Source organism: Drosophila teissieri, chromosome X (genome assembly GCF_016746235.2).
Source record: "Drosophila teissieri strain GT53w chromosome X, Prin_Dtei_1.1, whole genome shotgun sequence".
Taxonomy (NCBI): Eukaryota; Metazoa; Arthropoda; class Insecta; order Diptera; family Drosophilidae; genus Drosophila; species Drosophila teissieri.
The window spans coordinates 15,943,443-15,969,007 of NC_053034.1; the positions used below are offsets into that span (position 1 = coordinate 15,943,443).

The 25,565-nt window shown below is 46.6% G+C and overlaps 3 protein-coding genes across 3 annotated transcripts; 1 reads left to right on the top strand and 2 right to left on the bottom strand.

Moving 5' to 3' along the window:
• Positions 1-11,009: 11,009 nt before the first annotated feature.
• LOC122624018 lies at positions 11,010-16,197 on the top strand. The gene is made up of 6 exons (XM_043803438.1): positions 11,010-11,087; positions 13,978-14,131; positions 14,193-14,320; positions 14,397-14,544; positions 14,605-14,727; positions 14,792-16,197. The coding sequence occupies exons 1-6, from the start codon at positions 11,010-11,012 to the stop codon at positions 16,195-16,197; spliced, it is 2,037 nt and encodes a 678-aa protein (XP_043659373.1).
• On the bottom strand, positions 11,235-12,309 carry LOC122624019 (farnesol dehydrogenase). The gene is made up of 2 exons (XM_043803439.1): positions 11,648-12,309; positions 11,235-11,575 (listed from the first exon to the last, which is right to left on the bottom strand). The coding sequence occupies exons 1-2, from the start codon at positions 12,221-12,223 to the stop codon at positions 11,396-11,398; spliced, it is 756 nt and encodes a 251-aa protein (XP_043659374.1). The 5' UTR covers positions 12,224-12,309; the 3' UTR covers positions 11,235-11,395.
• Positions 16,198-18,472: 2,275 nt separating the features above from the next.
• LOC122624224 lies at positions 18,473-25,333 on the bottom strand. Its single transcript, XM_043803701.1, has 4 exons — positions 25,325-25,333; positions 24,360-24,467; positions 20,225-20,543; positions 18,473-20,121 (listed from the first exon to the last, which is right to left on the bottom strand). The coding sequence occupies exons 1-4, from the start codon at positions 25,331-25,333 to the stop codon at positions 18,473-18,475; spliced, it is 2,085 nt and encodes a 694-aa protein (XP_043659636.1).
• Positions 25,334-25,565: the final 232 nt, after the last annotated feature.

The following is a 25,565-nucleotide window of genomic DNA, read 5'->3' on the forward strand; positions in this document are numbered from 1 at the left end:
GGCCTCAGTGGAAGCAACAACAACAACAGCTCCAGTCTGGCCTGGGAGAAGTAGCTACGACAGGTGCTGCTGCCGCAGTGGTACTGAATCCAAAGGAATGCATCACGGCACAGCAACAAAAACACAAGTCCAAAAAAAGTCGAGGCTACCTTTTCGAACTGGAATGTACTTATCAGTATTACTTATCAAATTAATTTGTAAATCTTCACCACTGATGAGCTGAATACTTACAATAGTTTTGAATATGTTAATGATTTAAACGAAATTTGGAAATAAATAGGGTCAGTAAAAGAATTATTTCAATCAAAAGTCGCAAAAGTTCAAATATAAAATGGTAACAAAATCCAAAAGCTAGTTCGTTATTAAGGAACAACAAATAAAGGACGTTGGTTAGCTCGCATTCTTCTGCGCCCAGGGATTCTTCCACTTCCGTTAAAGACATCATGCTCTCAGGTGCGCGAAAGAAGAGGGTACTACACAAAAAAAACCCGATGTGGCAGCCGAGACTCTGGAAGAGGCAGTCGCAGTGGCGTGTGGAGTATGCAGGCGCGACGGCCAATCAATTCTCAGAAATGAAAACGCCGTCTTCGGTGGGTATTACCGTTGCTGTTGTTCTGCTTCTGCCGCTGGCTCTTCTCATTCTTCTGGCTCTTCACATTTCTCCGCCTTGTTGTTGGCACAATTGTGCGATGCAGCACACACAGCAACAGCCACATAAACAGAAAAGAATGCGAAGAAATGCAAAATGCAAACACCACGAACCACAACACAACCACTTTCCAAATGCATTCATGATGTTTACCGTTTAAATGCGCCCAGTCTACAAAGAGAGTTAGAGCCAGCACGAGGGTTAGAGTAGGAGAGGGGCAGTGGGGCAGTGAGAACGAGAGATCGAGCGAGAGCGAGGAGTAGCCTCTCAAACACTAACACTAACAAATGTGGAGAAAAGCAGCTGCCAGTAGAAGACCAAGAGGAAGAAGAAGAACGAGGAAAAGAAGAGCCAGCATGAAAACCGTTGCAGATTTGCAGATTTGCGTGTGAGTGTGTGTGTAAGCTTGGCAATACCGATAAGTGCGAAAGAGACGGAGCACAAGATCGCAAGAGGAAACGGATTTCGTTCTTTTTTTGTTTATTGCTTAAATCGGCTCCGATCAACTTCTGTTCCCATCTTGATTAGTTGTCAACGACGGGCGAAAACTGTTTAACCGTTATGAGCCGGCAGATCGGTTCCCAGCCCCAAAAAGCTAACTTATGCACCTTGCGCACCTGAAAAGCTGGCTACAATATTTTGCCCTGTATTCGCACAGGCAGGATGAGGTATGAAGGGTATAACGATTACTTTGATAATCTACAGATGTTTGCTTTTCAATTATAACTTATAACGCGTTTCTTTATTTTGTATTATAAATTAAATTTGTAGTTATCAGAGATGCGTGATTTAATTACACTTTAATTACGCGTTTACACCTAAAGCATGGATAACACTATAGGGTATCCATTAAGTCGAAAGCTCCTCTGCGAAACGATCGCGCCGAAAGTTCAAGTTCAAGTGCGCCAAATTCCCGACGTCGACGTCAGCAGCGCTGCCATCTTCCAGTGCAGTGCCATTTTCCTGCAGGAGAAGGAGTTTCCTAAGATCTTGCAATCTACTGCTGTTTGAGGGGGCGTTCGAAAATTATTGAAGTGCTAGATGTAAGTTTCTTTTTATTGGCCCCCTAATTGGCAGGCTATTCTATGTCATTAGGCCGCTTGATTAGCGCCAGCAACAACAATCACAACAGTAAGAACAACAAGTTCTGGCTGAGTTGTGCTCATTTCCGCAGCTGCCAACGCAGGTGTAAAAAGCTCGTCGCGCAGTCGCAGTCCACGCAGGCAGAGATACTCTCTCAGTGTGTCTGCGAGTGAGTGTGTGTGTGTGTGTTTCTAGCTTCGCCTGCTTCTTTCGCTGCCTCTCTCCCCCTTTCTCTCTTGCTCGCTCTTTTGTGCTGCTGCTGTTGCCTCTTTCTTCTTATGCTGCTGCTGCTGCTGCTGTGCTGCTGCGACTGCGGCTGCGGCTGCGGCTGCTGTTCCCGACAGTTACATTACGAGGCCAAAGAAAGTATCGCCTGGCTGGCTTGCGTATTTCGCGTTCGTCGCTCGCCGAGTCCACACGTGCTGCTGCTGCTAACGGTCGTGATCGGTGATCGTGATCCGTGATCCGGTGCCCTGTGTGCGCTTTTCCAGTCCCCGCACAACAAAAGTTGCTCAAATATATAGAAATTTCGAATATAATAGAAAATCAAATAAGTAACACCATCCGAAGTGCTTACAAGTGTTAGTGCAATTTTTTTTTTATTGTTGTTATTGTTGCCACTGCCTGTTACCGTTAACTTGCTTAAGCTTAGCAAGACACCGAGAAAGAGAAAGAACGAGCAGAGAGTTGAGAAGAAACGTCCCCGCGAAGTGAGTGTTTCTTCCATCCAAAAGCAAATTATTTTTTTGTTATTTTTTTTGTTTTTGCCATATTACCAATTTGCATTTCGAGTTGTGTGAAATATCCACGATATGCAACTTAAGCAGCAACTTATTTTATTCCTTTCGCGGAGCCAAGTCTATGGCTTGCCAACATCTTAGTCTACTTCTTCTGCTTCCTGTGGAGACTTTATTTTGGCATCTGCCATTTCTGCTTCTTAGGCTTCTTCTTAGATCTCTTACTGCAGACCCAATAGCATGGCCTGAGTTCTGTGAAACATCCAATCTTTGCCTTTCCAGCATCTTCTGCCCCGACTTCTTGCACTGCCAGTGGAGCCGATTAACCAGCTAGACAGCAAATGCAGCCGAGCATTTCATGCTTTCTAATTTTCCCAATTAGCACAAATGCGGCTAGCTTGTTGCCTCCGCTTCTTGTGCGCCGCCCCTCGTCCTCTCGTCTTCTGCCTGCCACTGATTCTTCTGCTGCTGTTGCTGCTGCTGCACCTCTTGCCTCTGCTGGCAGATTGTCTTCTCAGCCTGGCCAGAATCGAAATCAAAATCAAAGGTGTTGCATGCACTGCGCCTTGGCGGCTGGCACTTTCCAAAGCTTTTCCCGTGTGGAAAATATAACAATCATACATAATAATAGTCATAACAATCACACGTACCACGAAGACGAGACGCGAAGAGTTAGAGTCCCATAAAACGAAAAAAACAGCAACATCATCTGTCGGATCATATTCCCACACGCCCAGCAGGTGCACTATTTATTGACCGAACCACAAAACCCCCCTCAATTCTCCGCCCCCTGTCCACCTGTCCCCCTGTGCCCCTGCCCCCACACAACTCGCATACACCTGTCAAATGGCAACTAATCATCAATCAGTCGCCATGAGCACGGTCTTCTCTCGGTTCTCTGGGACTGAAAGGTCTTTGATGACCATGATGATTCCTCTTTATTTGCGTTACGTGTTTGGCGGTCCGGTTCGGTTCGGTTCGGTTTGGTCCGTTCTGTTCTGTTCTGTTCCGATTTCACTTCTGTGCTCCTCTGCTCCTCTGCTGCGTACATATTTATACCACTCCATTTTGCCTATTTTTTTTTTGGTTCGTGCCTCACTCACATTTCAATGCATTTGCCAAACGCAGAGACGGGATTTCACAACAGCACGGAAATATAAGGAGTCCAGAGCAGCTGCATCACACTCAGCTGTGTCCTGACCTTCGGAAAGATTACTCTTTATCGGTAAGTTGCAATCATTACTCGGCTACGTACTATCTTTCATTGGAGCTACAAACTTTGTGGGTAAAATAGCTTATATTGATAACTTGTAACATCTAAAGTATAAGCTTTATAAAGTTAGATTAGCTTGCTCTTCCAAGGATTACATATAGAAATGGTTTAAGTATTTAATCGGGCCATTAATTTGCATTGTTGGATATTCCTAAATCGAAGGATGCAAAGTAATAACCTCCAATTCAACGCACCCTATCGACTTATTAAGTAATTAATTAATTAATTGCATCGACAATGGTCGATACAAGCCAGACAGATAACACGGGGATAAGTGTGGCAAAAGCAAGTTTATTAACATACTGTTTTGACACCTTTTGCTGACCACATTGCCACCATTAAATGTTATGACAACTTTCGTCACTTGGCACTTGGTTCATTAGTCTGCGAGTTTGTCTGCCGCAGAGAGCAGATAAATAGAACAGATCTACGCGCAGATACGGGGCCAAGTAGATGGAGAAGTGAGTGGTGGTAGCGGTGCAAATGCATTTGATCCGTTTTGGAGCGCATTAAATGCACCGTTAACTACTTCGAATTCTAATTAAGCTGATGCGACAATCCAAAGCACGCCGCTGTGGCACAATAAACTCAATTCCAGGAGGCCAGATTGGCAGCGGCCAGAGCGGCAAACAAACACGCGACTTGGCCATAAATGCAACGCCAAGTTGCAACCAGCCAGTTGCAAGTCTCGTTGTCGCATTCGCATCGGCATCGGCATCAGCATCAGCATCAGCATCGGCATTGGGATCGCTATTGGAATCGGTATCGGACAACGGCAACTATCTCCACGCTGGCCTATCTCTTTGTTTGGCCTCAAATGATTGGCTTTAACCATTATTGGTGGGACCCTAAGCGGCTTTATCCCCTCTCCCCCCTCACCACCCGCCAAACACTTTTCGTTGCAAGGTCTGCCCCTTCGTTTCTTCATTCATTGTTGCCGAGTCTCGTCTCGACTCGTCTCATCGATGACGCATAATTTATGAGCTGCTGCCGCGATCGACCCAGTAAATTCTGTTCCCAGTGTTCTCTTTCACATCCATATACCATATCCACATTCGCAGATACATCGTAGTAACAGTAGATACATAGATACATAGATACATAGATACAGATACAGATACACAGACGTGTACAGTATGCAGATGCGGATACGAGATAAAACCTTGTCGACAAGTCTTTTCTTCTTTCACAGAATGTTAATTTGTATTCAGCCAACATCAAAGATACTTCGGACACTGCAAGATATGTAGATTGGGAGGGGGGGATGGAGAGGGAGATTTGAGATGCCGGCGTCTCGTCGTCTAACTGTTCTTCGCCTTTCTACAAACATTCCATAATGAAATGGAAACTTTTCGTGGCACATTTCGGCCTCTAGTGCATCTATGACCCAGCCAAACGGTTAGAAAAGTGAGAGTACTGATCGATCCATCATGTTTAGATCTCTTAAACACTTGGGAACATTTAAAATATCAAAATGGCTAAAAAATGCATTTTGCTAAGGAGTTGTTAGCCCTTCTGAAATTTGCAAAATAGAATTCTCATTTTGAAAAACAGTTCGAATGGAAATTCACTAACGAGCTCATCGATATATAACATTTCATTATTTCAAAAAACAACTTTTTATCAAAATTTTTATCATAACTAGACTAAAAATGGTAATATATCCAAAGAAATAATAAATTTTTGCGTACATTTTCACATTTTTGGTAAGGGGTAACATCATCAAAATTTGCAAAAATGGCACAAAAATTTAAATTTCCAATTTTGAATGCCAGTCGATTGGGGACTTAATTACGAGCCCAACGAGGTGTGGCAACCCATATTTAAGCCATAACTTGCAAAGTGCCGGCCTAATAGCAGATTACTTTCAGGCGGAAAATCGAAAGACGGAGTTAAATTGGCTATTAAGGTGTGAACATGCCGCAGAATCGCTCCTCAAAGTCGAAGCCACTCTGGGTTGGCCTCAAAGCAAAAGCCACAACAGTGCGGGCCATGAGTGTACATATTTAAAGACCTCGAGTCGAGTCCTCTTCAAGCGCAGAGTGCCAAGTGACCCAAGGGCACAGCGCATCGAGCAGCTCTTGAACACTCTCTGGCATAAACATGCCCAATAAAGATGTTAGCTTTTCGTCTGTGCATCCGATGATAAGCAGCTGGATGGCTAGGTGGCAAGGTGGCTAGGTGGCTGACTGGGCTTGGCTGTGCCGTCGAGACGGTCTTGCCCCAACGCTACCAGCTCCAGCTCCAGCTGCAAGCACCCCCAATCCGCACGCCGTGCCCCATTCTCTTGAATTCGAATCCGAAGAGCATTGTTTGCACTTGACTCTGGTGGCAGTGGGGGATGCGGATAGGGGGGAGTGGGATTCCGAGTGGGAGTCTGATGGATGCTGATGGAGGATGAGCGAGCTCTCAGTTGGCAGTTGTCATGTTGACAACAGACTGCCAAACAAAAGTTTCGCTGCAACGAGTGAAAACGAAGGAGAAGGCGGCGGCGGCGGGGAGGAGGTCGGTTTTCGGTGTTTCGCAAATGGCTCTTCAAGCTGAAGCCATGGTTCCCAGACTCTGGGCCTGGCCCAAATTTGAATGGCAACTGCAACTGTCGGAGGAGGAGGGATTTTTATGCCACAGTACGCTGTAGTCTGCCATGGAATGGTGCGGAATGGAGTCAGGGGCCATTTGACACGTTCTCGGTCTTTGCCAGCGCCATTTGAACGTTTTCCAGCTGCAGAATAGCTGTTGACAACTGCTGCAACAACTGGGAAACAACTGGGAAACGATGTCATCTTCACTGTCGCCTCACTTCCCTCACTGCTCTCTGCCATGAGATTTAGTGGCAAATTGTTGCCTTCTTCGTTCTTCGTGTGTGGAGAGGCTCACAAATTTAATATTCTGCAGCTATTAAGTTTGGACTGTTCACAGCTTGTTGGGAAAACTTACGTTCGCCAAATTGGCCATCTTTATGGATCAGCTTAAATTGCTGAGCCGGCTTTTCGTACCAGCCTAATTAAACCGAATAAAATTGCATTTGGCGATGTTGGACGTGGACGCTGAATGCGCCCCCGAAAAACAACAAAAAAAATAATGGAAAAATGGAAAAATGAAAAACTGTTGCCAAAAGTGGACAAACTTGCTCGAAAAAATAAAGGTGGCTAAGTCGGAGGTGGCTAGCTGGTTTGTAACCAGTTTAATTAAAAGAAAGTGAACCATTTAAAAATGTATTTTGATTTCGGCTTTTAGCTTTTCCCATAGCCAAACCAAAGCATCATTATCATTATCGTGCGCTTGATTATTGTGCTTTTCACTGGGGCATGGTAAGCTAAAAATACGTGCTGCTGCTATGTATCTCATCAAAAAATAAGCCAACCAAAAGATACGTTTATATCTATATCTAAGCTGAAATGAAGCATGGGCAGGTGATTTACCGTTTGCTTTTTGCACAGACCGTTATTCGATTCGAAAGTGGTCGGCGCCATCGGCATTTCCAACTCGGATCCAACTGCAACTCCATTTCCACTTCCATTTCCACTGGCATTTCCATTTCCACAAGAAAAGTGAAAACTGGTGGTAACCGTAAGCAAAGTTCGGCATTGATGATCGCCTTTTGATGCGACAATTTCTATTCGACATCGATTTCGATTTCGTTTTGATTCGATTTTGATTCGTTTTTGATTCATGTTCGTTCGCCTCGACGACTTGATGCATAGTTAATGAGTCAACAAATGGATCGCATCGAATCGTATCTATTGGATCGTATCTATTGTAGTGTTTCTTTATGTTTTATTTATTTAGTTATTTCTTTTTTTTTTGGCAGATAGTTGTTAGTTTTAGGGGGCCCAATTCACAGAGCGTGTCGAGTTAACTTCTACTTTTCCACTCTTCCGCTCTGCCCCTGCTTCTGCTTCTGTTTCTGCCCCCCGCGTGTTGCAAGTGCGGTACTGTTAATTGCAACGCCAGCGGCAGCAGCAGAAGAAGACGAAGAGAAGAAGAAGCACCACTATCGGCGGCGTCATTAATTAAGCGCCACTAGAGCGTGCAACACGCGGCCAAAGAGCTCCATCGCACTTTCTTTGGCTTAGTTAGTTAGTTAGCTTGGCAGTTAGTTAGTTAGTTAGTCGGGTTGCTCGTCATGTCCCCAAGTGGCGAACATCCCAGCGCTGGGAAAGGTGCTACATTTCTGTCCTAAAACCAAAAAAAAAAAAAAAAGAAATGGAAAAAACAGCCTTGTTTTAACTACATATATCGTATGGATGTGTCAAAATATGCATATCGGATACTTCTGCTTAAAGAGACATTGAGCATGCACACAGTTAAGTTCCCAATCCGCAATCTAATCCATAATTCAGTGCGCTGAAGAGAGTCAAGTTCCACAGATCCGTAGATACCACCCATCAGTGCCTCCGGGTAAGAAGTCTTAATTGGACGCCCTCTGTCGGCGCTCATGCAAATTAGCACCTGAGTTACAGTTAGTCTAGCCGCAGTCTGGAGTTTTTTTTTCTTTTCTTTTTTTTTTTCTATTTGGGCGCTACTTGGCAATTTTTGGGCTCAAATCCGAACAGTTTTCACTCTTCACTCGCTAGATAAAAGAGGAGAAAAAACAATAAACAAGTGGAGAGAAATTAATTGGCTCCGAGTTAAAGACAAATAAGCATATCGGCTGTTCACCGTTTACCGTTGGGGTTTTTTTTATTCTTTTTTTTTTTTTATTATCTTTCAGTTTGCTTCTTTTTATTTACAGTTCTGCGCGAGATTCTCCAGTGACCGCATTTTTTCGCTTCATTCGGAGGCTTGTCCATCATCTTTTCGTGCATTCGAATCTCGCATTCGGTATCTCGAATCCATGGATACGAAATTCGCTTTGTTTCCAATTTCATTTTCACCTGTTTTATAGCCGCGCATCTGGGTAAAAGTGGGCGCACGAATCGCACAATGAAAAGCAGACAAGAAATGGGATTTTATTATTATTATTGCTCTATGGATCTGTGATCTGTGCACTGTGGGCTTGACCAACTGACTAACTGACGAACTGACGTACTGACTTACTGGCTATCTGATTGATTGATTGATTGCCGGCGTCTCCTTAATTGCTGGTCGATCTGGTGAACAGGGAAAGTGCAGCCAACGCACAATCGAGCGACCGGGTAAATATTTGTCGAATTTAATTATCCGCCACTGTGTGCGAATAAATTGAACAAATTGGAAAGTTTGCAGTGAAATTTTCGGCAATTTTCTAATGGCAATTAATGCCACTTAATGGTTCTCGCCGCTTAAAAAGGTTCTATAAATAGTTGTCAACGGCGAAACGGGACAGTTCTATAAAGTTTTGAATAATTTAACAAAATACTTTGTGGCAAAAGTGCACTGAAATAAGATGTTTGGTCTGAAAGTGGTCTTAGTTGTTATATCTAGGCTTTTCTTGTCTCAATAATTTAGTTTGACATTTAACACATAATGCTGCAGTGGGTCACCAAGCGGATTTTTCCCCCGCCACATGACTCACGACCAGTGGAGTGGAGTTACCTCCAACTCCTCCTGCGGCTCCAGCTCCAACTTCAACATCAACTCCAACTCGATCTCCATCTCCACCTCCATTTCCATTTTCATCGACATCGATCTCAGGCACCTCAATTTGCAATGTTGAAATGACGCCCCCGGGGGTCCCGTGATCGAATGGATCAGAGTCGATGGCGATCGGCAGGTTGCAAGTTCCAAGTTCGGGTTCGGGTTCGAGGATCAGGTCCGGGCGAAATTGGCCGCCCGGCCGTTTATTAAATTTCAATTTGTTTATGGCTTCTTTTCGTGGTCGCGGCCGCAGCCTCACAGCCTCACATTTGCGGCCATTTCACGTAGTCGGGCAATTTTCGGCCGATCCATTTGGCCATTTGGCCAATGGTTCAATGGCATACTGGTCCAATGGTCCAATGGTCCATTGGTCCACTGGTGCACTGGTGCATTGGCCGGGGGCGTCAGGTTAAGTGCGATCTGGCCCCGGATACGGACAGCGCGCTAATGACGAGCATCGACATCTTTATTACCCCAACGGGCTCCTTCGACGAGCTCCAGAAAATGGAAAAAAGAAGCCAAAGCACCCAAGGAACCCAAAGCACCCAAAAGAACCCAAGGAACCGAAAGAACCTTGAGGGTAAGGGTCTTTAACAATTGATATTTAACATACGAATCGTTCGGCGGACGACAACGATGATGATGATGACGATGTGACCGCGCCCACTCTGTGTTCTTGCGCCGCCCCACAAAAAAAAGAAATGAACAATTTGGGAATTTCATGGGAAAAGGAGCAGAAAGGCAAGGAACTCGATGGGAAGAACGTCTGTGAACTGGGCTGTGTAATTAAGTCAGGTGGAATTCGCTTAGGGATACTACAATTCAATCGGAAGGTTCAATAAACGGGCTGCTCATTTAGATGCCTTTTCCCCAATACCATCTATGTTAAACTGGACTCCAGTTAACTACTACTACTACGACTACTTAATGGCTTAAAGATGTTAATCGTTCCAACTCCATTTAACGTTGCGATAGAGTTTGAGTTTGAAATAAGTTAGCCTAAAACTATCCCGATTCTGGTTACTTGCCTACAACCATCATCAGGGCAAGCGATTGCAATGGGATCAGGAGATCAGGGGATCAGTCAATCTCTTAATGCAATTGCCGCAATTTTCATGGCCACATTTACTGCGGATCACGACTTTCGCTCCCTCAACCTGCGAGCTGCCCACCGAATTCGTGCCTCTAAATCGATTGCTTTCCTTAAGAGATACATATACATATATATATAGTATGTATGTACTATAGTGCAACACATAGCGCTCAGTTTATTGTGCAAATGAGATCAATTAAGAGTGTGCAATTAATTGAATACATGTGGTACAGTGTTGATTGGCCTGCATGGACGTAGAATAGCACACGCGCAGTGCAGTGAAAGCGTTTCAATTATTTCTGTTGTTTGGGTGGAGAAACAGCTGATTTCTACTTTCTAACACTGTGCTACATGAATTCAGCATTATTTAAATTGTAGGGAAATAAGATAAATAATATGAATGTCAGAAATTAACATTGTTGTGTTGAATAAGCAATCCATTAGAGAAGAGGTGAAGAGAGAAAACCAGTTAATACCCCTTTTGTATTGCTATTTTACGCTGCCAAAGTTGAACTCTAATACACACATAATTGGGGTAGTCCCAGAACTGATATGATGGACTGATAACATTTTGCTTTTATTTTCAGATCCGATCGCCACGCCCACAGCCCCAACATGTGGAGCCCACAAAAAGGCCCTACACGACTGTGGGACCTTAGGTTTAGTAGCTGTATATTTATCTTACACTTAATGGTGAGTAAACAGTAAAAGTAAGTCATGTTCAAACCATAACAAGTGTGAGCTACAAAAAGAACCTTATCTTATCCACCGAATCGTCGCGATAGGGATTCAAAGTTGTTTGATAAACAAATGTTTTGAGTACAGCATATAGACAATAGATTTAAAGTTAGGAAAGGGTTTTCTGAAGGGTTTTAATCACATAATGTTTGGATACATATATATTTCATGGGTTATGATGAAATAGTTTAAAGAATTCAGAAGCTAAGATCTCTTGATATATAGATGAGTATGTGCAGTTCATATGCTACTTCGCATGGTTCCTAGATGGTTTCGCCAACGGGCTTGATGGTCAGCTCGTGGATCTGGACACTTGGCGGGGTGCCGATGCAGTAGCTGATGGCATCGGCCACATCCTCGGAGCGAAGCAAAGGAAAGTCGGGCATATGCTCCAGGGCCTTCTTGTCGATGATCTCCGTGTCCACGGCACCGGGACTGATGCTCTACAAATTAGATATACAATGGATGTATGAGGATGGGTTGATCAAAAGCCCAGATAATCTCTGCCCACTTACCGTGATCTTGGTCTGGGTCTTGCTGTTGAGGAACTCGTGACGCAGCACCTCCGTCAGAGCGGTGACGGCGAACTTCGATGGCGAGTACATGCCCGTGATTAGGCCAGGACTGCTGATCACCCGGTGTCCGGCCACACTGTTGACGATCAGGATGTGGCCATCGTTCACATTGCGCCGCTGCTGGGACTTGAATGCCTCGCGGGTGCACCACGAAACACCCAGCACATTGGTGTCCAGAATGGCACGCAGATCGGTGGCATTGCCCTCGCTGGTGATGCCCACTCCGATGCGAGCAATGCCAGCATTGTTCACCAGGACATCGGCGCCACCCAGGGTGGCATCGATCCAGGCGAAGGCATCGATCACCTCCTGCTCCTGGCTGACATCGCACTTGCGTCCATGGAAACGGCTGGCCTGTTCCGCCGGCAGCGAATCCTTCAGCTCCTTCAGACGCTCCTCGCGACGTGCCAGACCCACCACTACCATGCCCTTGGCCACCAGATCCTTGCAGCAGGCAGCTCCGATTCCGGAACTGGCGCCCGTGACAACAGCAACGCGATTTAGCCAGCGATCCATAGTTTGACTTGCTATTTGTTTATACTCGTTTATACTACGTGCCCGAAGACAGTTGATAGATATTTATATACAGTTGGTTTGCGATCGCGACCTGGTCTAGAACTGCTCTTTCAGTGCTGACCCACTTGCTTTTATAGAACACCATGTTATCGCCGCACAGAACCGACCAGTTCCGAACTCAAATCGGGAGAGCAGAAGTAGTATTTCACCACTCGTCTCTGTTTGGCCCGAATCCAAAACATTCTCGTCATCATTCAGCCGGCGTTTTTCAATTGTAGCGTAAGCGTGATTCTGCACAAAGCCACAACACATTCTAGAAACATACTTCGAGCATACGGCCCATGCAATAGCCCTCCCCCTTGATGATAAACAGAAAGCACAATGAGTGTGAGAGGAATTCACTGTGGATCAGCACAATCGGTTGGGGGCTTCCGAAGACGGAGCACCACGTTGTCTCGTCTCACTCGGTTGTGGCGCTCAGTTAAGGTTCCATGTAGAATTCGCGTTTGAGAGCCAAACATGACGTACTTGCTTTGCTCGGAAAGTGCAAATCATTGTAAGTAAGTGGGTTGCTTTGCTTTTGTAAGGGAACATCATTGATAGCAGGCAGTTTTCAAGTCGCATGTAAATACAAATAAATGTAAATAGTATCAAACTAAGTAAAACGTTAATCAAGAGATAGTTAAACTTAAGACAAAGCTATTGTAAAACGAGATGATATTCATAGGGCCCATTACGCATACGAACGGTGTGACTATTACGCATACGCACTGTGGCCAGTGATTTTATTTGAATGATTTATGAAAATGGAAATATGATGTAAAATATGATGCCGAACTATTCGTTGGCTTGATCAAGATGTAAAACAATTACACCGCATTTGCATAAACTAATTTATACAGTAACCAGCAACTGGAAGATCTGGCTGCGATCCATTCTCGTCCATTGCGGCGCCGTCAGACAATGTGGCACCAGCTAAGCTCGGATGCTATATACCAGGTTATATACATATACATATATGTATATCCATATATACGAGCCTATACCCACTCATCCAGTAAGGCAACTTTTACTGGCGGCGGGGAGGGGGCATGGAAAATGCAAATTCCTTGAGCCAGCGACTGCGCACAGACTTCCCTCGATTTGAGTTTGCTGATCGAAGCCGATCTATGCGGCATGCGGCATGTGGCAAGGCAGTTTGGGGCAGGTATCGGTATGCAAATATGCAAATGTCAGGTGCAACTACCTCCCCAAAAACCACAAGCCCCTCTGCAACATGCAGCATGCAGCATGGGAGCACAGGTTCCAGTTAGATCCCCCTCAGAAAGCCAAACGGATGCAGGCCAAGTGGAATTCGCTTTCCCATTTCGATTGGCCTTCATTGGCCATTGAAATGTGGCGAGGGGCGGAAGGGGGAACTGAAGACTGGACACCGAAGACCGAAGACTGGAGAGCCCGAAGACTGGAGAGACTGGATTGCCGTTTCGTTTTTATTGGCAACACGTTTGTCGGGTGCCAGGTGCTGGTGGAACCGTTAGGAGCCCACCCACAAGGTTGGCCATTGAATTTCGGGATCGGGATCGGGAATATCAAGTTATAGCTGAAGTCTATACAACTGCCAATTCATAGATGGCTTTTAGGGGTATTTCTATTCTTTCAATGACTACATACTTGTTTTCTTTACTTCTCTACAAACAATTAACAAACAATTAAAAAACAATTAACAAACAATTAACAAACATTTGCAATTACAGTTTAGTTTAGTCATAGCTGGTAATGAACTATGGCCCATGGAGCGGCCAGACGGGATGCCCAACATCGTTTCACTGGAGGTGATGTGCGGCAAGGATCACATGGATGTACATCTCACCTTCTCGCACCCATTCGAGGGCATTGTCAGCTCCAAAGGTGAGTCATCTCTGCAAGTTCTATAAAATCCTTCAACTTATCCACATCATTATCCCCAAAGGACAACACAGCGATCCGCGCTGCGTCTACGTGCCGCCCTCGTCGGGCAAAACGTTCTTCTCCTTCCGCATCTCGTACTCCCGCTGCGGCACCAAGCCGGATCTCAACGGCCAGTTCTACGAGAATACGGTGAGTGTTTGGAGTGCCTCCACTCTATAGGAAGAAAGTCCTCTGATAATCCTCTGATATTTCCCTTGAATGCCAGGTGGTGGTGCAGTACGACAAGGATCTGCTGGAAGTTTGGGACGAGGCCAAGCGATTGCGCTGCGAGTGGTTCAATGACTACGAGAAGACCGCCTCCAAGCCGCCGATGGTGATTGCCGATCTCGATGTTATCCAGCTCGATTTCCGCGGTAAGTAGTTTACAAAAAGTGACTAGTATCTATGATTAAGACTTTGATTTGATCTTGCAGGTGACAATGTGGACTGCTGGATGGAGATTCAGCATGGCAAGGGACCCTGGGCGCCGCCAGTAAGCGGCATTGTGCCACTCGGCTCCACTTTGACCCTGGTGGTGGCCATTAACGATTATCGAGGTAAGTTGGGTGCTCGCTTTCAAGTGCTTTAAGTAATGAAATCCATGCCCGATCTCTCTGCCAGGCGAATTCGATATGCGTGTGAAGTCCTGCGTGGCGTCCGATGGATCTGGCCATGTGATCAACCTGTCCGATGAGTTTGGCTGCGTGCTGCGACCCAAGATGATCTCACGCTTCCTGAAGGCCCGTGCTCCCGACGAGAGGGCCACCGTGATTACCTACGCCTTCTTCCACGCCTTCAAGTTCCCGGATGCGCTGAGTGTGCACATCAAGTGCAAGGTGGAGATCTGCCGCCACGGCTGCCTCGATCATTGCCAGAACACGGGCGTGGCCGGTGGTGGCGGTGGATCCGGCGAGAATCTCGGACTGGGTCTCGGCCTGGGACTGACCAATGCCAATGAGCGCAAGGATGTGCACATTTCGGATGCCATGGGCAGCAGCAGCAACGATCTGCTCAGAGATCTGGCACTGCCGCCGGGCGGGCAACATGGCATGGGCATGGGAATGGGACCAGATCACGACATCTTCTACGAGGACATCATCCACGATCACAAGCAAACGCTGGGCGGCGCAGGATTGCCAGCTGGCGGCGATTATGGTCACGAGAAGAGTGTCAATCTGCAGCCGCGTCCCGTGCACGAGGAACAGGAGGAGGCGGATCTCTCGGATCTGTTTGGCGACGAAGATCTCGCCGACTTGGACATGGAAGGCGGCGAGGGCGAGCGATACTTGGGCCTGAAGAAGAGCGGCAAGTTCCCACACGGACCCCGGCAGCTGGAGGCCCAGAAACGCATGGGTGTACCGATGGCGGGACCCCGTTCCCTGGAGCCACATGGCCCTGAGGATGAGGACGTGCCACGACCCGTCTACAGGCCACAGGCGGAGGCGTTGAAGCAGCCCCGCGAAGATCACATCGATTTGGACAAGGAGGAGGAAGAGGCAGAGAAGGCGCAAAAGACGCAGCCGGAGGAGAAGCTGACAGGAGAAGCAGGTGCAGCTGCCGGCAACGATTCCTCCAAGAGCCGTCGCCGTCGTTCGTTGGTCATTTCCGATCGCAAGGTGCGCAGTGCCGACGTGGGCGTCAGCGGCCTGTACGATGTTATATCCGAGGCGGATCTGGCCTTCTCGCCGGACTCCAAACAGGAGGCGGTCACCGTGTTCCAGGGCAAGATCAGCGAGGAGGTCGTCTACGGCATATGCATGCCGGTGCCCGGCTTTAGCATTCTCTTCATCGTTGTCATCTCGGCAACGATCGTGTCCGCTCTCGTGGCCGGTTCGCTGCTATATCGCTACCAGCTGCAAAAGGAGGCGCTGGAGAAGCAGACGCCCATGCCGGTGACCGGAACGCTGGCCTCCTGGATGACCCTGCGACTCTTCCGCCTGCGACACATGCAACAGCAGCAGCAGCAGCAACAGCAGCAGCAGCAACAAGTGAGGCAGCCGAGTTCCGGACATGAAACGGTCCAGTGATCGCCCAGGATCAAGATATAGATCGCAATCAGAATCGGAATCAGAATCAGAATCGGAATCGGAATAGCAATCGAAAGCGAATTCAAAATCGAAGTGGAAACCAGCAAAAAGCAAAATCAAATCACGTTGCCCACATCTATGCCTTCCATTATTATTTATTTATTATGATTATTGTTTTTTTTTTGAACGTATTATTGGGTTGTTTGTTCGGGATCCTGATTCAAACGAAAAGAGATATATGGTGCAGATATCAGATATCAGAGATCGGGCAACAATGCAATACTCAAACTGCTCGATTCGGTGCTGAATGTTTTCAACGCGTTTTTTTTTTGTAATTTGTTTTTTGGGTGCATTTAGTCGTAAAATTGCATAGAGAAAATCATAGAAAAATAATGGAAAAGTACACAAAGAGAGAGAGATGCACAAACGAAATGAAATCAAGACTCCGGAAAGGTGCTCCAGGTTTAAGGAGATGGATGTTATGCAACGCATCCACTAGGCGTAAGGGAACTTATTTATTTATATATATATTTATATCTATAAAGTATACATACGAGATTTAGCTATAAGTCGCGTGGTATGGAAATTTTTAATTTTATTATGTTTCGGACACTTGTTTAGTTTTTTTTTCGGCATTTGTGTGCTCTTTTCGATCGGCATAATCCAAAACATATGTAGGGGAATTTTTAGTTAAATTTAGTACATTCTCACACTCACACACACACACACTCATAAAAGCACAGACTTGCTGACGCACACATACAAAACCGACTACCATTTTCCATTGCAAGTATAAACAAAAGAAAATGCAACTCCTTGCATGCATATTAAAATTTAAGCGCAAATTTTGTAACTGAAAAATTGACAATTGAATAAAGACTAGTTGAGATGAAAAATAAAGAACCTGCCATTCTTGGAATTCTTTAGAAGTTTTATAAAATAAAGGGTGCTTTAAATACACACCATTTCCACTTGCCAAGGTGTCTAAAAGTATGCAATGAAATATGCAGCCTCCAAAGTTTCCTTACTTTAAATATATTGTAGCATACTTTTAGACACATTTGCTGGAAATTTCTGCGGTACTCTTGATATGTCCTCTTTGATGATTTCGGCATACTCACATAGAATAGTGTACACTCTTCCCGCAAAATCAAAATCACAAGAAAACATTTTAGGGATTCTAAACAATTTATTGAACACTTTTATCTTCTCACTCGCTTTGCTCGGCTTACAAAAGTAGACAAAAAAAATCGAAGATATATATAAGGCGGTATATATGTGGGTATGTATGCGATATTCATAAATCATTATGCAAATAAATAAGTGGACTACAAGGGCGTACTAACTGATATAAGTGAAGGGAAGGAGTGTGGAAGTGTGGGAAAATCTCTGACAGTGGGACGCAGAAGTATTCGGCTTAGTCTACGGCTTAAAGCGCTTAAAATATTTAGTGACTAATTCAAGTGTATATTTGTTATGCATGTGTTTGTGTGCAAAATGTGCGTGTATGCGTGTAGGCGTGTCTACAAAGTCTTAAGAGAGTCTTACGAGAAATACTCTAAGTAATGGATTGTATCGGCTCAACTGCTGAAGAAAGCTACAAGTGATTGTCAGATGGATATATGTATGTATGTACGTTGTATGATGTGGGCTGATCATGGCTTAGCACCGTTTTACATGAAATAGAACCTAGGCTTACACTAAAACAAAAATAATCGATTATCGGACTGCCACCAAGAAGGGAATGTGGAGGTGATAGAAGCAGGGTTATAGGGTTTATAGCTACAGTTTGCAGGAAACGGAAATGAAAATGAATGCGGAAAAGGAGGTGGAAAAGGTAGAGGAAGTGGAAGAGGAGGAGGAGGAGGAGAACCCAGTAAACGGCTTGAGTTAATGTTAAATGATTTGTATCAAAAATTATGCTAACGAAGTGTACGCTACAAATTTAAGAGCCGCAGACGCAGACACAACTGTACCTAGAACCGGAAACGGAAACGGAAGCGCTGACGAAACGCAGTAGCTAGTGATGGCACCAATGGCAGTTACTCTTCGAATCGGTGTCTTTGCATTCGAACCTTTTTACCAACACAAAAATATAATTCAATTGATCCAAGCCAATTTCAATTTGAATTCTAGAATTTGAGCACTTTAACAACGGATTTAAAAAACAATTTGTCCTGATTCCATAGAAGCTATCAGTAGTGCCATTGCCCAGCCGCCGCCAATCGGTAATCCGCCCGTGGAACTAGTTTCAGTCGCACAGTCGGTGGCGTGCTCACGACATCGCCCGCTTCTTGGAGAGCGTTCCCTGCAGATCCGCCGGCGAGGGCAGCTGGATGACGGGCAGCGGTGCCAGCTGGGGATTCGTGAAGGCCACAGCGCGCTCCTTGGCGCTGCCGGCGAACGAGGAGAACGGACGCAGTCGAACGTAGAGCACGGCGGACGTGAGGCAGGACGTCACCAGGATGCCCAGCAGCACGATGAGCGTGATGGCAAAGCCCGGCGTGGTCATGCAGATCAGGCCCTCCTCGCGCAGTGGAAATACCATGGTCTGTGGACTGCGATCCACGCCGGAGTTGGCGCCATTCGGTGTGCTACCATTACCGCCGGCCTGCTCGTCGATGGCGAAGGTCAGATCGCCGGAGGAGACCACCTTGATGATCCTGTTCAGACCCACCTGCGGCTCGGCCACCGCTCGGGCACGTCGCTGCACCCTTCGCTCGTCCCGCCGCTTGCCAATCGCGCTGGCCACATGGTAGGCATCCACATGGAGTTGCGGCGGTGGTCCGTACTGCGATTCTGGACCCACCTGCAGGTGGTGGACATCCTGCAGGTTCGTTTCCGCCGAACATTGCTCGGGACAGTGGTAGCGACAGATCTGGATGGTGCACTGGAAATGCACCTCCATCGAGTCGGGGAACTTGAAGGCCTGGAAGTGGGCATAGGACAGCACGGACGCAGAGGCGCCAAAGTTCTTGATCTTGGTGAAGCGCGACATGAGCTTGGGTCGGGTGACACAGCCACGCTGGTCCACCAGTTGGATGGGCGCCCTCTTGCCGTCGTGCGCCACACAATTCCGCACCAGCATGTCGAACTTGGAGTCGTCATCCTTGATGGCCAGCACCATGGTCATCGTCTGGCCGATCTTAACCAGGCCAGACACCTCGGATGCCCACGGACCCTTGCCCACCTGTATCTGCATCCAGCAGCCAACGTTATCGCCAGCAAAATCGGCCCTCACCACATCCAGCATATCGACCGGGAATGGACGGAAGGTGACGCTCTTCTCGTACTGATCATGCCACGTGCAACGCAGCTTCCTGGCCTGATCCCACACCTCCTGCACCTGCGGATCGTACTGGATGACGATAATGTTCTCGAAATAGGTACCAGCTCCCGTGCTGCCCGCCTCATGGCCATAGCCCTGGCCATAGTTGTCCGTATTGCCGGCGGTGCCGCACTCATGCAGTCCAATGTCGAAGGTCGCCGAGCTGCGTCCCAATCCCGATGGCAGGTGCACGCAGTTCATGTTGCTGTAGTGGCCCTTGGAGAACACAATGCCATTGAAGGGCTTGTCGAACTGCACGAACACCTTCATGCCGTTCTTCTCGCACTTCACGTCCAGCGACACAATCTTGGGCATGTCCTGCACCGGTGCCGCCCAGATCTCATTGTTGCTCGATCCGCCCACACTCAAGTCGGGCACCTGCACCTGCTGCTGCTGACCCTGCTGCTGCTGCTGCTGCGTATGTTGCTGCTGCTGCTGCTGTTGCTGCTGCGGCTGCACCTGCAACTGCAACTGCGGCGGTGGCTGCGGTCGCTGCTGCAGCTGCGGCGGCGGTGGTCCCTTGTAGAACTGGGCACCCGGTGGCGGAGGAGGTCCGAACGGCTGGCCAAAGCTCAGCGGGATGTTCTGGTGATTGTCTGTGGGTGCAGCAAGATGCAAGTATTTCAATTTATATTAATAAACTATTAGTTTAATTTGTGAATTACTGCATGTGCTGTATAACTAGCTATTTGCACTTACTGCGCATGGTGAGTGCCACATTTGGAGGCGGCTGCGGCATGTTGTGCTGGTAGTGCACCTGCACCTTGGGCACCGATTGCGGCAACTGCATCTGGATCTGCGGCAACTGCTGATGCTGCTGCTGCTGTTGCTGCTGCTGTTGTTGCTGCTGTTGCTGCTGCTGCTGCTGTTGCGCCTGGGCCTGCTGCTCCTGCTCCGATTCCTGGGCCATCTGGTCCAGCTCGTTCTCGTGATCCCCAAGAGCGATGGTCAGATCGTCGTCGGGTCCGCCGGCAATCGCCTTCACCACCTCCACATCGTCCGCGCAGACGAGTGCGACCTGTAGCCCCATTTGAAGAGAGGGTGAAAAGATGAGAATAGGAAATTGCGATGAACAACGGTTTGATTTCAGTTGGGGAATGTCCAATGGAATGGGCGCAGAGCAGCAAGTGGCAATGGGCAAGTGGCAAGTGGGGTAGGCAGGTTGCAAGGCGGATGCGGCATGCAACTCAATTGCATAAGGCAGCAAAAAGCCACTGGCAGCCGTGGAGAAAGAGAAAAATACGAGAAAAAACCACTGGCACTGCAACAATTTCGCTTTTTTCCGCCGTCTGTTTGCCGTTTTCCGATTGCCGTTTGCCGTTTTCTGTTTTCTGTCTTCTGTTTTCCAACCAGCCACTCTTCTTGTGCCACATGCAACGTGCGGCGACCCAATTGCCATGGAGATCCGCCTGGCTTAAAAGGCGATGTCAAGGCTAGAACCAGACCAGACCAGGCCAGGCCAGACCAGACCGGGCCAGACCAGACCAGACCAGACCAGACCAGACGACAACACAAACAAAAGACCAAAGACCATGGACCATAGACCAGGGACCATGGACCATGGACCATGGAGCATGGAGCCACGGACCCAGCCCCAAAGACCGAAGACGGAAGACGGCCCAAGACACCAGACACCATTCAAGACCCAGATTGAGCATGGAGCAGGAGATGCCGGGCTGGAATGATGGTGATGTGTACCCGATAGTAGCCGGCTAACAGATTAGATGCAATCCAGATAAATTAGATGCCGGATGGGTGGGAAGCCACAGCTCTTCACTTCTCTGCTCTTCTAGTAATGTCAATATTAAATATATAGAACTGGGGACTACAGCAATCTAGATAATTAGTTAGGTATATAAGCATACAAGTAAACCTTTCTCTCTGCAGCTGAAACCATCTTGAAAATGTTTGAACATCTTCTATATACAACCCATCCATCCTTTCTAATCAAGATTCCCATGTCGCAGCTTGCGTTCAACTGTGCGATCTGCTAATAAACTTAATTAATTTTCCATTACTTTCTTTTTGCGTCCTTCACTTGCCGCTTGCCAGATTGGATTGGTCAGTGGCCAGTGGCCAGTGGCCATGTTCCGGGTGACCATTTCTTCATTTATTCATTTCGCCCGGCCATTGAGGAACATCTTGATCCGCGACGACGATGGCTTGGCCATCTTGTACTTGTCGCCGACAACTGGACTGATTCAGTTACCAACTCGCCAAGTTGCAAAGTTGCCAAGTTGCCAACTTCCCTGCCTATCTTGGCAATTAGATGAGAGAGCGGCAGGAGGTGGAAACACTGGAGCAATTGCGGACAGGTGGACGATGATGGCCATGGCCATGGAAATGGCGATCATGGCCAAGATACTCATACCCATACCCATACCCATACCCATACCCAAACCCATACCCATACCCATGGCAATCCCATGATGAAGATGCCCAGCGAAGATGGCGAGGCTGCATCCCATTTGGCCAAATCTGTGCCGCACCGCCGCCGAAAACAACTTTCTCCGCCAACTGGGAAGCTGAGAAAACTGAGCATCCGAGTGTCTCAGTGTCTCAGTATCTCAGGTATTGGATTTTTATATATCTTTTTTCCTTTTTTTTTTTGTACTTTTTTGTAGTCTTAAGTTGGGATGTCGCAACGGCTGAGACGGCGGCATCCTGAAGCAATCCTGTTTGGTAGAAAGTGATGTGGCAAGCGCGGCAGACAATTGACGACAAAAAGTAAGTAAGTAAGTAAATGGTAAAATGGTAAATGCTCGATGGGGCAAGATGCTCGGATGCTACGATGGCAAACAAGTAGCCCACGAACTCAGCAAAAGCCACTGCTCAAAATTCTAGACTCAAATTTGCATGCAGGCACGTGATCTGGAGCGACTGCAGCGCCAAGCCATGAATACCAAAAAACTATGCTCAAACTCGAGCAATTCGCGCAGACAAAAAATAAACCAAAAAATGTTATAAAAACCTAGACTTTTGTATACAATTATTTCAAATTCTAGCAAGTGCTGTGGTCTTATAACTATTTGCCTAGTTATATTTCTTGAAACGTAGCCTGCTTCGTTCAGCAACTCATATGCGACTTCAAGCAGAAACTAATCATCTCGAGGGAACTGCGTTAATTGAAATGTGTGCCAAGTGGGCTTCACTGTTTGCCCATCCAAGCCAGTGGGAAGTCGTGAGTCTCAATAGGCCCCCCTTCTCAAAATCCTCCCCCCTTTGCGGTCCCCCACGTAATACGAAATGGAGAAGACTAATGATGTGACTAAAGACTCAAGACTCAAGACTCAAGACTTAAGACTCAAGACTAGAGACGGAAGACAGAAGACAGGAGACAGAAGAAACCGGCTGTTGTTGCCAATCTTGACCTCGACCAATGCTAGGCTATTTTTTTTTATTTTTGTTTTTTTTTTTTTTGAGGGGGATTTCGGGAAGAGGCTGTTTGTCTGCCTGGCAGCGCACCAAATCGGGAGAAAGTGAAACATTAGCAGAGAATCGGAATTTGGCAACCACTTGGGCATGGAGCAGCATGGAGGAGCATGTTGGGATGGAGGATAGAGGATGGAGGATGGAGGGTCAAAGGTGAACGCCAGGCCGTTTGGCAGCATTTCTCGACCCCAAGATGAAAGCGAAAAGGAGGCGAAAAGTGGAGATGACGCTGCCACCACCACATGCTGCCGCTCGTTAAAGGAATGGAAATGCTTCGTTTTCCTATGCTTTTTGGCCCGGCTAAATTGTGTCATCGCCCCCCAAAAAGAATAACTTTCTAACATTATGAACGCTGGACAAAAGGTGATTCGGTCCGGGGGGATGGGGAATCGGGAATGGGGATTGGGGCATGGTTATTACCTAGGCAACATGGGATGCACATGGAATATTAATATGTGCCAAAAAGGCGAAAAAGAGAAAGGAATGCTGCAAATCGACGTGGTGTTTTGAGTGTAGAACTACACTGTATAGTGTAATATCATAATAAAGCACGTTGCCTCAAATAGTTGCTAATGTCCATCTAAATGTGTCTACATAACTGAAGTGGAGCAATCTTTGAGAATTAATTAAAACACCGCCTTTGCTACGTTAAGTTTCTAAATTCCAGAGATGGCATCTGCAATGTGTATCCTTTCCATTACGCGCACTAATTACTCGATTTTCCGTTACTTTCCCCGCTGGTCACTGCGATATCTTATAGATATATACATATATACACATATACTCATATGTTCCTGATTGGTTCCAGGAACTAAAAGCAGCACATGTAACATTCGCACAAGCCAGAGAAACGAGGCCATGCCAATTACACGTCCCATCCAACCCATTCCCACACATTCCCGCACATTCCCACACATTCCCACCCATTCCATGCCAATCCATTCAGTTCAGTTCCTCTCCATTCCGTTTCATTCCGGCAGAGGCGCTCTTTCACTCGCACACTCGCACACTTGCACACTTGCACACTTGGACCCACACGCACACGTCGCGGCAGACGACAGGCAGACAGAAGGAGAGGGGGCGTGGCGGAGAGAGCAGGATGGGTGGCAGTGGCGCAGAAAAGGGGGTTTTGCTCGTAGATAATAATAATCACCGTCTGAACTAGTTATTAACTAAATGGAATATATATTTTATAAAACTGTCTCCAAAATGGCAGCCTATTAAAAGCGTAAGCTCAGCTAAAGCGGAACAAATCCCCCTCTAAAGAAACGCCACGCACGCCACTGAAAGTGAGCGATGCTTAAGCCGGCTGCTGCTAATGGGAGTTATCTTTTTAAGCTGCCGTTGTGTCTGCGGCTTATGGCTTCAATTGATTTCAATTATTTGCATCGGCTCAACTCACCTGCAGTGAAAGGAAAATGATAAGCGGCAGCCACATCTTCTTAGCACCGATTTCTACGTTTCTTCGTAGATTTCTGCAGCGCACTTGCTTGTGTTGTTGTTGCTGTTGCTGTAGTTGTTGCTGTTGCAGCTGCTGTTGCTGCTGCTGCTGTTGTTGCTGCTGTTGTTGCTGCTGCTGATGTTGCATTTTGCTGCCGTTGCTGCTGCTGCTGCTGCTGCTGGTGATTGTGGCGATGGCGATGGTGTTTCTGTTTGCTAAGTGTGTAATTAATTTGTTTATCGTTATTCGATATGTATAGTGTTGTTGTGGGCGGTCAAAGAAGGCGAAGCAGAAGGAGAAGAAGGAGAAGAAGAAGCTGAGGAAGCAGAAGAAACGGAAAGCGGCAGAGAGAACGCGGCGAAGAAAGTGCTTTTCGCTTTTATTTCTTCACATTGTTATGGTTACCTGCTATATGAAAGTGTTGCCCGCTAATTGCAATTTATTAGCAATTTCTCAGTCAACTCAATGATGATTGATTGACTTGCTAAGTGTTGCGCCCCCTCTTCTTTCCCCTCCCACCTCTTTCCCCTTTCTAACTCCACCCGCTGACCATAAATGAAAAGATTACAAAAAAACAGACAGACAGACAGAAAGAAAGAAAGAAAGAAAGAAAGGGAAGCTGCGACAAGGCGAGAAAGAAAAGAATCTGTGTAATGACAACTCACTTGTGAAAATAAAAGGGTAACTGAGGAGGTGAAAAGTGTTAATAGGTTTCCCCATAACTCAAGTGGGTCAACTTGGCCCAGACAAATACATACGAGTGCTCTCAGTTGGCCAATTAGAAGGCCAAAGATGGTGACAAAGGTGCGAGGAAATTCCGCCGAAAGAGAGAGTGAAGAAAGAGTGCAGGCGAGAAAGCAGCACTGCGGAAGAATTCAGCGAATTCTACACTCACTATTTACTGACCTTGAAAACTGACCACTGACTTCTGTCATTTCGGTTGGCTATCAATGCTTCATTTATGAAGTTTATCACTTTGATATGAAGATTACTGAGGGTTTCGTTTAAGAAGACAAGGATTTCCCTTTTTTAAAAAGTAATTTGATACTTTAAAGTTTTTCTTAGGTTTTACGTTGAAATTCATTGCATTTTAAGTTATCATTTGGGAATCAAGTTTGTCTGAAAACAGAATGCTGACTTATAACGTTGGATTCTAATAATCAATTT